Here is a 16948-nt window from a genome sequence, read left to right as displayed (position 1 = left end):
AACTAATGGTAATAGTGAGAAAAGGGCATGCCCTGAGTGCTGGAGGTCCTTAATAATGAACACTGCCTTTCTGAGACACCGCTCCTTGAAGATGTCCTGGGTATTTTGTAGGCTAGTACACAGGATGAAGCCAAATAAGTTTACAACCCTCTGCAGCTTCTTTCGGTCCTGTGCAGTAGCCACCCCACCCCCTTCCCGCCCCAATACCAAGCAGTGATGTAGCCTGTCAGAATGCTCTCCACGGTACACCTATAATTTTTGACATACCAAATCTCTTCAAACACCTAACGAAGTATAGTTGCTGCCTTGCCTTCTTATTAACTGCATCGATATAGAAACATAGAAAACCTACAGCACAATACTGACCCTTCAGCCCTCAAATGGGTTATCCACTTTGGGAGTAAGAACAGGAAGGCAGATTATTATCTGAACGGTGTAGAGTTAGGTAAGGGGGAAATACAAAGAGATCTAGGAGTCCTTGTTCATCAGTCACTGAAGGTGAATGAGCAAGTGCAGCAGGCAGTAAAGAAGGCTAATGGAATGTTGGCCTTTATTACAAAGGGAATTGAGTACAAGAGCAAGGAAATCCTCTTGCATTTGTACAGAGCCCTGGTGAGACCACACCTGGAGTATTGTGTACAGTTTTGGTCTCCAGGGTTAAGGAAGGACATCCTGGCTATAGAGGAAGTGCAGCATAGATTCATGAGGTTAATTCCTGGGATGTCTGGACTGTCTTACACAGAGAGGTTAGAGAGACTGGGCTTGTACACGCTGGAATTAAGGAGATTGGAAGGGGATCTGATTGCAACATATAAGATTATTAGGGGATTGGACAAGATAGAGGCAGGAAATATGTTCCAGATGCTGGGAGAGTCCAGTATCAGAGGGCATGGTTTGAGAATAAGGGTAGGTCATTTAGGACAGAGTTAAGGAAAAACTTCTTCTCCCAGAGAGTTGTGGGGGTGTGGAATGCACTGCCTCGGAAGGCAGTGGAGGCCAATTCTCTGGATGCTTTCAAGAAGGAGCTAAATAGGTATCTTATGGATAGGGGAATCAAGGGATATGGGGACAAGGCAGGAACCGGGTATTGATAGTAGATGATCAGCCATGATCTCAGAATGCCGGTGCAGGCTCGAAGGGCCGAATGGTTTACTTCTGCACCTATTGTCTATTGTCAAATCTGTGCCGAACGTGTACTTGCTTTAGAAGTTACTTATGATTGCACATAGCCCTCTATTTTTCTAAGCTCCTATCCAAGAGTCTCTTAAAAGACCCTTTGTATCTGCGTCCACCTCTGTCACTGACAGCCCGTTCCTCAGACTCACCACTCTGTGTAAAAAAACTTACTCCTGACGTCTCCTTTGTACATACTTCCAAGCACCTTAAAACTGTGCCCTCTCGTGTTAGCTATTTCAGCCCTGGGAAAGAGCCTCTGACTATGTTATATTGGGACCAGGTTAGGTTCTTAGAGATCTTGACACCCAGGAACTTGAAATTGCTCGCTCCCTCCACTTCTGATCCCTCTATGAGGATTGGTGTGTGTTCCCTCGTCTTACCCTTCCTGAAGTCCACAATCAGCTCTTTTGTCTTACTGACGGTGAGTGCAAGGTTGTTGCTGTGACACCACTCCACTAGTTGGCATATCTCGCTCCTGTACGCCCTCTCGTCTCCATCTGGGATTCTACCAACAATGGTTGTAGCATCAGCAAATTTATAGACGGTATTTGAGCTATTCCTAGCCACATAGTCATGGGTATAGAGAGTAGAGCAGTGGACTAAGCACACACCCTGAGGTGCACCTGAATTGATCATCAATGAGGAGGAAATATTATCAACAATCCACACAGATTGTGATCTACCGGTTAGGAACTGCAGAGGGATGTACAGAGGCCCAGGTTCTATAACTTCTCAATCAGGATTGAGGAAATGATGACTGCGACTATACCCCACATCCATATAACTGATCATACTCATAGATGGAAATAGCTCATCTGGACGTACCTCTTCCAAATAAATATTGTCAAGATCATACGAGGTGTGTACTGATTCTACCATCCAGCTTTCAGGAGTGTTGATGTTAAGTGTGAAGAGAGGAGTTTGAGGCATATCCAAGAATTTGGCAACTGGGCCAGGTGCAAAAGTGCCATCTGCTTTGAATGTTATTTCGGGTTCCAGAACATAGCGGTAAATGCTGCAAAATAAAGAGGAGATATTTCTTTAAGGTCACTGAATTCTATCTCCACGTATTTCTTACAAAATGTAAGCTGATGACCTAGTATTTCGCTCTCTTTCAGAAAGCATATCATTTACAGTAGCAGCACATTCTCTCTGGTTCACTGACTAGAACAGAAGTAAATTTCAGAAGCAGAGTACATGTAGCACATCAGCTGACCGGCGTTAAAATTTCAAGGCAAAAATATCTTAAATCAAAGCTTATAAATTTATTTTCCATTTTGCAACCAAGTAACGGGCACCACTAAATCTAATGCAATGGTGAATGACAAACAGCAGCATTTAGAAACCAGATTGCTTGGTGTCATATTTTTGTGAGCTCCATGATTCAATTTCAACAAAAAAATAAAATGTAAGATGCACTTTTCCATCTGTGTTTTCAATATGCTTGTAGATTAATGCACACAGGATCTTGATTACATACGACTGTAGTTAATGTGCAAATAGAAGCCTTTTTGGAACTTCCACCTATGGTTTCACATCCAACAGTGCCTTCTTACAGAAGCAGGCCTTGGTCTGTACATGAGTACAGAAGCAGGCCTTGGATGCCCTTGTGAGGCATGCTTCAGTGTTACTTTAAAAGAATCATAATAAAGTCGCAAAGAATGCTTTTGGTCTTCATAAATCAATGTACTGAGGATAGAAGATGGGATGCTATGTTGAAATTGTTTCAGACATTGGTGACGCCTAATTTGGAGTATTGTGTGCAGTTTTGGTGACCATCCTGTAGGAAAGATGTAAACAGGTTTGAAGGAGTGCAGAGAAAATTTACAAGGATGTTGCTGGGTTTGGAGGACCTGACTTATAAGGAAAAATTGAATAGGTTAGAAATGTACTCTTTAGAATGTAGAAGATTGAGAGGAGATTTGATGGAAGTATACAAAATTATGAGGGATATAGATAGGGTATATGCAAGCAAGCTTTTTCCACTTAGGTTGGGTGGGTCTACAACCAAAGGTCATGGCTTAAAGGTGGAAGGTAAAAAGTTTAAGGGGAACATGGGGGGAAATTCTTCACTCAGAGGATCATAAGAGTGCAGAATGAGCTGCCAGTGCAAGTAGAGCATGCGAGCTCGATTTCAACATTTAACAGAGGCTTGGACAGGTTCATGGATAGTAGAGCTATGGAGGTATATGGTCCTGGTGCAGGTCGATGGGAGTAGGCAGTTTAAATGGTTTCAGCATGGCCGAGATGGGCCGAAAAGCATGTTTCTGTGCTGTACTTCTCCATGACTCTATAACCACCCACATTCTGTAGCTTTGCCTAAAACCCTCTACCTTAGTGGTCGCCAACCCGTTGATCTTTGAGACTTTCCCAGTAGATCCCCAAAAAAATGAAAAATAAATACACAAATACTGTTGAGAGATTGTTTCCGGATTGCGGGATTTCAGTTCCGCTCTTTCTGCCCAGTGCGCATGCGTGTAGCTCCCCCACCACGCACTACACTGTGTACTTCAGTGGTCCCCAACCACCGGGCCGTGAGGAAATGATATGATTTGGCCATATGAAATGATACGAGTCAGCTGCACCTTTCCTTATTCCTTGTCACGCCCACTATTGAACTTGAACGCGCGTGAGGTCATCAGTTGCCTAAACGCAGTGACACCCTCGCGCCAGGGATCACTCGTTGACCTCTGGTAACCAGCCGCCTCATGCGGCCAGCGAGAAGTGCCGTTGTTACTGGCCTGGAGTGCGGATAGATGGGCGCTGCCTCTAAACCTGTTTGGCACACCGAATGTTTGTGAGGAACCCGGTGCTAAAATATCCGCAGACGACCTAATTTGGGGGCTCAGGGTTTCGTAAGTAGCAGAGCAGCTACCTCGCTGTGATCTACTGAAAGTCATCCATCCAGCTAAACTTTTGTCGGCCAATAGAGCCTACCTACCTACAAGGAGGGCGGGCACGCGCCCTGTCGTACTCCTCACTCGGTCGGTCGTTCTCTCCGGACTGTGACCGCCGTTGCCCCGGCACGGGGCCTCTGGCCCTTACCTTGTCCTCTCACCCCAACCACGACCAGCTGCACCTGGCCAAGGTGTCTGGTGCTGGGCGGGCAAGAGGCTGGAGTTCGGGCCCAGAGGCTGTCTAATGAGGCAATGAAGCCCTCAAAATTGCTTTGGTAGCTTGAGTCCAAGCACCCTGCACATAAAGGCAAACCCATTAAGTTTTTTTCAGCGGAAAAAACATGGGCAAGCGGGACAGAAGCTAAGTGCCGAGAGCCACGTAAACTAAATTGCGGAATAGACTGGACAAAAGGAACCTGCTTTGAGTATCACTGTATTCCGGTCGTGTTTAACACCTCCCCCGTCGGCCAGTCTGTAAGAATATTGTCAATATTAACCGGTCCGCGATGCAATAAAGGGCGGTGACTCCTGGTATACATACATTATTTCTGCTTCCAGGTTGCGGGGTTTTACTTCTGGTCTTTTCTGCCTGGTGCACATGTGTGTGACTAACCGATTTAGTAGGTCGATTTTGCCTTTCACCAAGGCCAAGGCAGGGAATCTTGGGCTTAAAAAGTTGGTGACCACTATTTTCCTTCTAAATCCAGACAATACCCCAACCTCTGTCGGTTTACCAGGGCAGCACCACACCTCTTTCTGTCCATTCCCTGCAGTTAACACCCACCTTGATCCATGCCCTTCTTGAACAACACTGAACCCAACCCTTCCTATCTTTGATTGAACTTCATCATTCCCACTCGGGAGATATTCCTGCACTGCCACCACATAATGTACTATTTTTCCAATGCAATCCACACCCACACCATATTAACCCGACTTTCACTGCATCTTCGCAATGGCAAGTCATACTAGGGTGTGCAATCACTAGTCAAAGTACTACAATCTGGCACCAATTTAATTTCAAGGAAAAGTTCACATTTTTGGAAATATTTTGCCATTATCAGAGACAGTAAACAACGAACTATAGATACATTCCAGTAATTAAAGCAGGTTTACAGAATAAAAATTAAAACTGGCTACAAATGAATCCATCAAAAACAAAGATTAACTATTAACAATTGCAACCTTTTTAAATGTTTGGTATATTGTAAAGAAATATCCTAACCTAGAAACTAGATTGTGCATAAATTAGAAGCCCATACCGAGTCCAGCCCATATTCTAGTGCAAAACACAGGACAGTAAGTTGGAAAATTGTTTTCATTTTTTACTACAGATGACCTTCAATCTTAAGGAAGGGTTCAGGTGAGGCAACTTTTTTCTGTTTATCTTCGTAATAAGACAAGATGTTAAGACTTATCCTTCCAGAAGCAGACTAAAACATATCCTTTGAGGATTGTTAGGTTAGAAAGCAAGCATCTGGAAAAACAGTAATAGAGCAAACTCAATACTGTTTTGGAAAAGGAATCTTAAACAGAATTAGCCTCCTATTTGCATTTAGAATGGGCCCTAATACTTTATTCTGACAAATGTCTTTTATTTGATTTCAGCTTGCAAATGAGGGAAATTATCCTGACATTCTGATAAACCAATTATGGCCTACAAATTATTCATAATGCCATCAAATAAAATACTAATACTCCTTGAAAATATTTTGGAAGTAATATTTCCATATTATTAATTAGATATTTTTGACTCCTTGCCAACATTGAAATTATCAAAGTTAAATGGTTTGTGGCTCTGAATACAATTCCAAAAGTCTTTTGAAGAACTAGGTTTTTTTTTCAAAGAGAACATGATGAATCAAATTTATTGAAAAAATCCATTTGATATAAACATTTATTATTATATTTCATATTTTCATTTGTATGCTGGTCTACACACAACCGTTGTTGTTTTTTTGTACAAGGAACAATCACAAGCATTTATCATAATTTGCTTAAAGCTACAAAATGCATTTTGATTCCCCTTAGAATCTATAAGCAGAGCTTCCAGGAGTTGCTGCCAGATAACCAGGATTCTATTAAATTGCAGAGTGGGCTTGATGGGCTGAGTGCCCTACACTAGATCCAAATTCATACATTCTCATGTACATTTTTATGCCTGCTGAAATGTGATAAAGTTTTTTTTTCCTCAAACTGTTTTTGTGAACAGATGGAGGAAATCCCAGTGTGGGCTGGTGCTTTTTTCATCAATATCAAGATCCATGAGTGAATCAGAAACCAAGGTTTTTAAGGATAATTAGCCCTTTCAGCACATTCTGTTTGCAGTATTATGTACCATATATTTAATATACATTTTACATAATTACTTGCTCATAAACATAGATCCAGCATTAATCCAGATTTGAATACCAGCGGAGATCAAGAATAACTGCTTTTATGTTAAAGCAGTAAAGGGGACTCATACACTTTTAATGAAAATCAAAATAGGTCCTTCCAACTTAAATCATAACTGATGCAAAAGAAAATAGTTAAGTGCATCAAAAAGACCACATCACTGCTGAGAAAATGCATAAAAAGTCCTGCTAAATAATCTCTTCAACCTTGTTCTTCATCAAAGATCATTCTTTCATCAGAATAGCAACATAATACTTCAATTACATTGTCTACAGTATTCACTTGTAATGATGTTACATACTCTTACAGTACGACTAGAGGTAAAATCTATACTTTAAATTAATTCTTCAGCTTAGAAAAATGCAAATATATAGAAACTTCATACTTGCAGTTTTCCCACTTTAATCAGCCTATCCCTCAGTCAAAAAAAGCTGTTTTAGCTGATGCAGATAAAATTTTTACCTTTTCAGAGGCATTTCAGAAAGTTTTGCTTGACAGTTCATAAACACACGAAGGTTCATGTTGATCAATTGATTTAAAACCTGAAAATTGAAGACATTTTATGCTTAGTTGGACTAACATATGAAAAAGAGGAAGATGCAGAACAATGGTGAATGTTGAACAATGAAGCTATCTCTGAAATAGCATTAGTTAAGAGCAGAAGGGAGCAGTGGGCTCAACCACAGTCTTCTATGTTGCCAACATTTATGGCTTTACAGCATAACTGGCAAGGTTAATGAAATACACCTTTGAAGTAGACCGGCAAATTAAATTCATATTGTGAAGATTAACATTTCATACCAGTAATTTTATTTGACCAAGACTGATTTTGCATTTACAAAAGGACAAATGTGAGGTGTCACTTATTCCATTTCAATCATCATTCTGGAGAAATCTATTCTTTCATTCCATTGCTTTAACCTCCATCATGCTTCTCATCAACTGTTGAACAAACCTCGCATCAAAATCTAGCATCTATATTAAACCCAAGTTTCCTTGTATCAAGTTGTTCAATTTCAAATGGTGCTCTGGATTTATGTCTTTAAATATACTTACTTTTTAAAAAAAATTCCCCTCAAAGATGTGCCTTGAGCTGTCTATATAGTTTACATTTCCAGCACTAGATATCGACTCTAACAGCTGCTTTCTTCATGCCTCAATGAGCAGAAACGAACATGGGTCTCTAGTTGTAGAATGACCATGATCAAGGTTCAGCAACTGTAGTCTCATACTTTATGAGTCACATACTTCGGAATTATACTAATCTTATGATTGCTACCTTACAATGACTTCAACAATGCAGAATCGATATTTTCTTAAACACATTAGCTACTAAACATGAAGTGATTCATTGAAGGTGGATCAACTGACTGCAAACAGACACAAAAAAGTTGACATTAATGTATATATGCTCATTTCTTCTATTCCTTGCCCCAAGCCATACTCCCCTTGACTTCTACTACAAAATTCCCAACTTCAACCTGGTGAACAGATACTGTTAAAGCCAATGGGCTGAGTATTGTCAAATGACTTTTCTTTTAAATTAAGCATTAATCCATAGAAATTTCTAATGACAATAATTTCTGCAAAGGAAGAAAAAGACTAGGTGATGAATACAGAAGGACACAGTAGAAAAGATGGGGAATAACTTCAAAGCAGCTTTACCAAAACCACTCACCAACAGGAAAGGGGCAAGTCGCTGAGCATCTCTGGTCACAGGGTCAGTAATGGCCACTACTTCAAAGTAAACCTGATCTTCTTTAGGCCGTAATTTAATTGCACTAGTAAGAGATAATGGTCAAAGTTTTGATTCAATCATTAGAAAGAATTTTATAAAAAATAAAATCACAATTGACATCTAGCTGAGTGAAATATTAGATACAGCATTTTAAATTGTCCAGCTGCTGCTTACCTCAATCTTTCTTCAAAGAATTGGAGGTCAACCCTTGCCTCTCCTTTGGATTTGGATGACAATAGAGCGTCCACTTTCATTATTAGATCATTAGCACTAGGGGAAAATTGTGATTAATAAGTTCAATTGCCAAATGAAGGCTGAGAGCTATTTAACTGCCAAGCCCTTCTAGAGCTTTGAACCATTAGTAGAGGTTCTATATCAGTACAATACTATTTTATTTTCCCAGAGCTTTTCACAAGCATTTTAAACTTTGGAAGCAAATAATTGAGAATAACTATCTTAATTTAACAAAATGAAAGGCACTCTATAATTGAAGATAAACACTTGCAATTAATCATTTGGAAGGCATCATCAAGATAAATAATCAATGGGTTTTATGCAAGTCTCCTAAATGCTATTCAGTACAAAGTTAAATTTGTCTTAAAATAGACAAATGCAATTTGTATAGAAAAAAACTTTGTATATTTAAGACAAAGTTTATACTCAGCAGAGTCATACAACATCTGAACAGGCCTTTAGTCAACTTGACTATCTTTGCTAACCTTATTTGCCTGTATTATTTGCTACATCCCTTCAAATCTTTCCTATCCATGAAGTTGTCCAAATTTATTTTAACGCTATAATTATATGTGACTCTAACACTTCCTTTGGTAGCTCATTCCATCAGGGCTGAATTTCTACTACCATCTGCAGGGTCCTTTAAATCATTCCTGTCTCACCTTTTTGGACTCCTCTATTCTGGGAAAAAGGCTATCACTAGGCTTCTCATCATTTTATAAAGCTCAGCCCGCAACCCCCTTTGCTCTACGGAAAATATTTCCTGCCTATCCAGTTTCCAGTTATAACTCATGCCCTCTAGTCCTAGCAACATTTTTGTGAATCTTTTCTGCATCTTCCCTAACTTTACCGTGTCCTTCCTATAACGTGGCGACCAGAACTGCACACAGCGTTCCTAACATCATCTCACCAACATCTAGTACAGCTTTAACATAACAACCCTATTATTATGCTCATTGAAAAAAGCAAGTGTGCCACCATTCACCACCTCATCCACTTGTGCCAGTACTTTCAAGGAACTATGGATTTGCACCCCTAGGTCCCTCTGTTGTACAACACTCACCAGGATTCTACCTTTCGCTGGGTGTGTGTTGCCCTAGTTAAGGTTCCCAAAATGTATCAGTGCACATGTCCAAGTTATGTTACATCTGCCGTTCTTTTGTTCACTTTCCCATTTGATCCAGATCCTGTTATAGATCTGGACAATAATTCTTATTGTCTAATACACCATCAATTTTAATGTCATCCACAAATTACTAATCATATCACCGATATAATTATCCAGACTGTTAATATATATATGACAAACAATTGGGGACCTAGCACCGATCTCTGTGACACACCACTGGTTACACATCTCTAACCTGAAATCATTCCTCCACTCCCACCCTCTGACTCCTTCCACCAAGCCAATTTTACATCCACTTGGCTAGCCCACCTTGGATTCCATGTGATCCAATCTTCTGTACAAGCCTACCATCTTATCAAAAGGCTTAACAGCACACGGGGAAGCATTGCAACATCTACTACCCTACCCTCTTCTATCCTCTTGTTCATCTTTTCAAAAGACTCAAATCAAATTTGTGGTACATAGTTTCTCATGCATAAAGCCACACTGAGTATCCCTCTTCCATCCTTGCCTTTCCAAATGCAGATAGTTCTTGTCTCTCAGAAGCCCCTTCAGTAACTTTCCAGCACAGATGTTAGGCTCACTGGCCTGTAGTTCCCTGGTTTGTCTGTACAGGCCACATTAATTAAAGGTCTAACATTAGCCATCCTCTAGTCATCCAGCTAAGGAAGACACAAAAATCTCTGCCAGGGCCCCAGCAATTTCTTCCCTTGCTTCCTGCAATGTCCTATTATATACTTGGCCAGGCCCAGAGATTTATCCATCCTTTTCTACTTCAAGACCTCTAACACCTTCTCTTTCAGATTGTTGATAAGTTTCAGGACATTATTGTTTTCCTCCATAATTCTCTAGCTTCCATCATCTTTTTAACAGTAAATGCAAACAAGAAGTGTTCACTTAAAAGCTCAGCCACCACTCAATGGCTCCACATAATGACCCTGAAGTGAATTTACTTTCTCCCTAGTTACTCTTTAATTTCCTTATATAACAATAGAATCTTCTAAGATTCTCCTTTACCTTATCTGTTGAGCATACCTCATATTTCCTTTTCTGCCCTTCTGATTTAAGTGTACTTCTGCATCCTAAAGAGATTTGCTTGATTCCAGCTGCCTATGACTAATGTATGCCTCCTTTTTCCAATTGGTCAGGATACCCTAACCCTGCCAGACTTGCCATCGAACATCTAAAAGACAAACATTTAACAAATCCAGTGTGAAAGTACTGTGAACAAAGTATGGGTATAAATCAATTATTATGCTATACAAAACACAACTATACTAAGTTCAAGTTCAATCTTATAGAAACATAGAAAACCTACAGTACAATACAGGCCCTTCGGTCCACAATACTGTGCCGAACATGTACTTACTTTAGAAACTACCTAGGGTTACCCATAGCCCTCTATTTTTCTAAGCTCCATGTACTTACCCAGGAGTCTCTTAAGAGACTCCATTGTATCTGCCTCCACCACTGTCACCAGCAGTCCATTCCACGCACTCACCACTCTCTGCGTAAAAGCTTACCTCTGTACCTACTTCCAAGCACCTTAAAATTGTTCCCTCTCATGTTAGCCATTTCAGCCCTGGGAGAAAGCCTCTGACTATCCACACAATCAATGCCTCTCATCACCTGATACACCTCTATCAGGTCACCTCTCATCCTCTGCCGCTCCAAGGAGAAAAGGTTTTATATTAAGTTACTATATTGTACAGAGAAATTCTGATGAAGCCAGAATAAAAACAGAAGTCTAAACAATTCTGTAAGTCTCTGTTAAATTGTGTAATATTCGCTGTGGCTTCAAAAGCCACATCTACCTGAAATAATTTCTTATTAGGGCTCCAGTCAGTGATGTTCAAATGCTCTCCTTGTCATTTTGGGGAGTACAGCTGCTAGATTTTCAATCGCCTTAGGATGAATAGTTCATCTGACCATTTCCTCACTTCACCCTCCACTTTCAGTGGATGAAAATAATCACATCTGATCGTGCCTTTTAATCAAAACCACATTCCAGCAGTGATCGTTGGATATTTCAGTTCAATGACCTATTACAACATCATAAATTTTGTTTACCTTCCTCCTGCCAAATAGATACCTTAGCCCTGAATGCAGTTCTGTTTCTGTTCTGTTCTATCCGGAGTGGTTTAAAATAATTAATATATCTAAATGGTTGCTTACAAAAGAATTAAGCTATGCATAACTATGCTGGCACACAGAGCAATGCATTGTGAAAATACAAATTCTGCACAGAATTTGTCATCATCTCAATACCAAGGTTATTAGTAGTGTGTTCTACATATATAAATGTGACACTGCTTATGATGTTGCAGGACACACGATAACACAATGGCAAGAGCATTCAAGTAAGCAAAGCATTCCAACAGCCTCTCTAGCTAGTTCTGAAAAGCAAGATGAAATAGCTCCAGGGGAAAAATTATGCCTTGGATGACACTGCACACTGCCATCTCCAAACAAGAAACAGCCCATCCCGACACATTTCAAATCATAGTTGGGGGCTTCAACTGGGTTTGCGTGAGAAAATCCTGCCCAATTACCATCAGCATACAAGCTGTAGCACCAGAGCTCCCAACAGACTTGCCCATTGCTATACAAAGATAAGGAATGTCTATCATTGCATGCCCAGACCACATTTCAATAAGTTGGATTGCTTGGCTGTCCTTCTCCACTTGCATACAGGAAGAGGCTAAATAGCAAAACTCCAGAAATTAGGACAACAAAGAGCTGTTCGTAAGACTGGGCTGTGTTCAAGGACTCTTCTGTGGTTCTGAATGAATACATCATGGTTGTCACTGACTTTATTAAAACAGTTGTGGACGATTGTGTCCCAACAAAATCATTTAGAGTCTTCACCAACCAGGGTACTTTTAGCTTTTTTAAGGGATACAGGGAATTTTTATAGGATATGATGGATAAGTAGGAATAGGGTACTAGGATGGCCAAAGAAGAAAGGATAAAGTGTAGATTTGGGTGTGTGTGTGTGTGAGAGAGAAAGAGAGAGAGAGAGAGAGAGAGAGAGAGAGAAAATGGGTGAAGGGATTTAGAAGTAAGTCTATTGCTGATCCACACTCCAGAGAAGAAGGTGGCGGTAATGCACCATTAAGCTGGGTGCCAACCCCATAAAACAAGAAGGAGGAAGGAAGTTCACGTTTAAGTTTCAGCTGCCCCTAACCTGGAGAACAGACGCAGATCAGAGCACTGCCCAATCTGGGTACAGGCCTGTCTAGATTTTTCTATTAATAAATAATAAATAAATAAGCAACAAATAGTGAGAACATGATAGGAAGAGTCCTTGAAAGTGAGTCCACAGGTTGTGGGAACAGGTTAGTCCATACACACACACACATAGGTCAGTGGTGGGCGAGTGAAGTTAAGTAAAATTATCCCTACTGGTTCAAGAGCCTGGTGACTGAAGAGTCATAACTGTTCCTGAACCTGGTGGTGTAGGTCCTGATGTTCCTGTACCTTCTTACTGATGGCAGCAGCTGGAAGAAAGCGTGGCCTGGGAGGTGGGGATCCTTGATCATGGAAGCTGCTTTCTTGCAACCAGCACTCAGAGTAGCTGTGCTCAGTGGTGAAGAGGGCTTTACCAGTCATGGACTGGGCAACATCAACTACTATTTTGTAGGCTTTTCCATTCAACGGCATTGGTTTTTCCATACCGGGTCATGATACAACCATTCAATATACTCTCCACTACAGATCTATAGAAGCTTGAGAAAGTTTTAGATGACTTGTTGAATCTTTGCAAACATCTAAGAAAAAAAAGAGGCACTGCCTTGCTAGACCCAGGACAGATCCTCTGAAATGATTAGCACTGAGGAATTTGAAGTTACTGACCCTCTCCACCTATGATCCCCCAATGAGAACTTTCATTCCATGTCCTACCAAACAGTATAATTCTCAGCTGCAGTCTGGCACTGTTCATTTATGGTTTATAAGAGTACTTTGTTTTAGTCAGATGTGTTATTCCAGAGGCATTGTGCCGCTGACATGTGATACTGTTTGTCAGAGTACTGTTCCACAAAGATATGCCACTCTGGGGTATTGTACTAATGATGTACGGTTCCACTGAATCTGGCTTTGCAGACACATTATACTGCTGGAAATGGTATTAGGTGTAGTAGAAATGGGGCTCTGAGGTATCATACAGTTCATCTAGTATTCCATTAGATCATGGCATTATAAGGAATGGCTCTGATGAAGTTTAAATGAAAGAAAGTTCTATGTTCTGCCTCTCCATTCCAAATCATGGTGAACATGCATTTTTGATTTCTGCTAACCTTTAAACTTTTATCTATAGTCAAGAGCACTTATTATAGCTATAACACCTGAAGAAAGGAGTTTATAATTTTACATTAAATACATTGTCAATCACAGTGAGGATTGGGCTTTCAGGACATGGGAAGATGGATTATATGGTCATCCAAGCAAGCCACTACCACAAAAGCATTCATCAATGAAAATATCTGTTGAACTCCATTAAGAACTTTCCATGACAGTGAATGGCATAGTAATGGCGGGGATTGTAATTTCATGTTGCTTAAGAGATCAATGAACAGGGAGTCTACAAAGCTGCTCCTATGATTCCATAAAGAAGAATCTGGGTTGAATAGTTTCGAACTTGAAAAGATTTATCTATGTAAGGGGAATCAGTCCAGTGGGCACTGTTTCAAGATTCAAGATTTCTCTAATTTCCTGTACAAAAGTGTAAACATAAGAACATAAGAAATAGTAGGAGTAGGCCACCTGGCCCATTGAGCCTGCCCTGTCATTCAATAAACTGTCCATAAACTCAGCTCCATCTACCTGCCTTTTCCCAATAACCCTTAATTCCCCTACTATGTAAAAACCCATCTAAATGTATCTTAAATATATTTAGTGAAGAAGCCTCAACTGCTTCCCTGGGCAGAGAATTCCACAGATTCACCACTCTCTGGGAAAAACAGTTTCTCCTCATCCCCGTCCTAAATCTTCTCCCCTGAATCTTGAGGCAACATCCCCTAGTTCTAGTCTCCCTCTCATTCTTCTGAACTCCAGAGAGTATATTCCCAGGTGACTCAATCGCTCCTCATACGTTAACCCCTTCACCCCTGGAATCAACCTGATGAACCTCCTCTGCACTGCCTCCAAAGCCAGTATATCTGTCCTCAAGTATGGATTCCAGAACTGCACACAGTACTCCAGGTGCAGCCTCACCAGTACCCTGATAGTTGCAGCATGACCTCCCTGCTCTTGAACTCAATGCCTCTAGCAATGAAGGCAAACATTCTGTTTGCCTTCTTAATAACCTGTTGTACCCACAAGCCAACGTTTTGCGATTCATGAACAACTCCCTCTGCACAACAGCATGCTGCAATCTTTCACCATTTAAATAATAATCTGCTGTTCTATTATTCCTTCCAAAGTGGATGATCTTGCATTTACCAGCATTATATTCCATCTGCCAAACCTTGGCCCACTCACTTAACCTATTTATATCCCTCTGCACTCTCCACATCCTCTGTACAATTTGCTTTTCCACTCAGTTTAGTGTCATCAGCAAATGTTGCTACACTACACTCAGTCCCCTCTTCTAAATCATCAATGTAAACGGTAAAAAGCTGTGGGCCCAGCGCTGACCACTGCAGCACCCCACTCACCACTGACTACCAACCGGAGAAACACCCATTTATACCAACCTTCTGCATTCTATTGGTTAACCAATCCACTATCTATGTCAACACACTTCCTCCGTCTCCATGCATCCATATCTTATTTATAAGTCTCTTGTGCGGCACCTTATCGAACACCTTCTGAAAATCCGAGTATACAACATCCACCCGTTCCCCTCTATCCACTGCACTAATCATGTCCTCAAAGAACTCCAGTAAGTTTGTCAAACAGGACCTGCCCTTTCTGAATCCATGCTGCATCTGTCTAATGGAAACACTCCTTTCTAAATGTTTCACTATTTCTTCCTTAATGACAGCTTCAAGCATGTTCCCGACTACAGTAAAGGAGAACAAAATAATTATTACTCCAGATCCAATGCAGCACAAACAAAAGACAAAGAACACAATATTAAAAAACACAACAAATACAAATACATGAGATAGCTTATCTACATAGATTGACTATGTGTAGATAAAATGACGCTAGGCTGTACGTAAGGTGACTGACAGGAAATAATAAATTAGTGGTGGAGTTAGTGGGTGGAGGTGTTGATCGGTCTTACTACTTGGGGAAAGTAACTGCTTTTGTTTCTGATGGTCCTTGTGTGGATGCTATGTAACCTGCTCCTTGGTCAGAGTGGAACAAAGAATCCACGAGCAGGGTGTGTAGGATCCTTCATGATGTTTCTGGCCCATTTCTGGCAGCTTTCTGTATATATGTCCTTGATGGTGGGTAGGCTGGTGCCAGTGATGCACTGGGCATTTTTGACTACCCACTGTACAGCCTTCCTAGCCACTGCAATGTAGTTTCTGTACCAAGCAGTGATGCAGCTTGTCACAATACTCTCCAATGCGTGTCTGTAAAATGACACAAGTATGGATGTGTGAAGTCCGGCTTTATTCAGCCACAAATTCAGGTATTAGTGAGCCACATATTCAGGTATTAGTGAGCTTTCTTTGACTGTCTAGGATGTGTTCTGGGACCATGAGACATTGTGTGTGATATGCACTCCCAGGAGTTTAAAACTGCTTGTAGTTTCCACTGTTGTGAAGCCGATATAAACAGAGGTGCGAGTTCTCCTGAAATCAGTAACCATCTACTTTCTCTTGAAGACATTAATGAAGAGATTACATGCTTGGCATGAGGCCTGGAGCTCTTCTACCTCTCTAGGCTGTAGGGTGGTGGTGAGTCCAACCGTTGACCTATCATTGGCAAGCTTGATAATGTTATTGCTTGGATGTTTGGCCGTGCAGTCTCGTGAGCAGAATGTACACCAATGGGGTCAGCACACAGTCCTAGAGGATGATGGGAAGGGAGGCATGGCAGTGCATCCTGACTATCTGAGGTTAGTTCATTAAGAAGTCCAACATCCAGTTGATCAGTGGTGTATTTAGAAGGAGTAGGAATTTGTTCACAAGGTCTGTGGGGCAATAGTGTTGAATGCCGATCTGAAATCCAGAAACAGCCATCTGACGTAAGTGTCCTTTTTTTCAAAGTGTGTCAGAGCCAGGTGCATGACAGATGCTATGTTGTTGAGTGTCCAATGTGGCAAGAATGAAGTTTCTGATAAGTGCCTTTATCAGTTATTCAAATCACTTCATGATTATTGGCATCTGTGCCACCAGGCAGTAGTCTTTCAGTTCTGAAGGTGTAGAGTTCTTTGGTACAGGGATGATGCTAGCTGATTTGCATGGGCAGCAGCCTGGA

The 16948-nt window shown here is 40.9% G+C and overlaps 1 protein-coding gene across 2 annotated transcripts in view; it reads right to left on the bottom strand.

Moving 5' to 3' along the window:
• uggt1 (UDP-glucose glycoprotein glucosyltransferase 1) overlaps positions 1-16948 on the bottom strand; it is a 180228-nt gene that overhangs the window by 67816 nt on the left and 95464 nt on the right. For both annotated transcript variants that reach the window (XM_059949051.1, XM_059949058.1), the window contains 4 exons: positions 8383-8478; positions 8149-8251; positions 6933-7012; positions 2002-2191 (listed from right to left, as the gene is read on the bottom strand). In XM_059949051.1, coding sequence (XP_059805034.1) covers positions 2002-2191; positions 6933-7012; positions 8149-8251; positions 8383-8478 — 469 coding nt within the window. The remainder of the gene's footprint in view (positions 1-2001; positions 2192-6932; positions 7013-8148; positions 8252-8382; positions 8479-16948) is intronic.

This window comes from Hypanus sabinus, chromosome 2 (assembly GCF_030144855.1).
Source record: "Hypanus sabinus isolate sHypSab1 chromosome 2, sHypSab1.hap1, whole genome shotgun sequence".
NCBI classification, from domain to species: Eukaryota; Metazoa; Chordata; class Chondrichthyes; order Myliobatiformes; family Dasyatidae; genus Hypanus; species Hypanus sabinus.
This window is presented reverse-complemented; position numbering and strand designations above follow the sequence as displayed.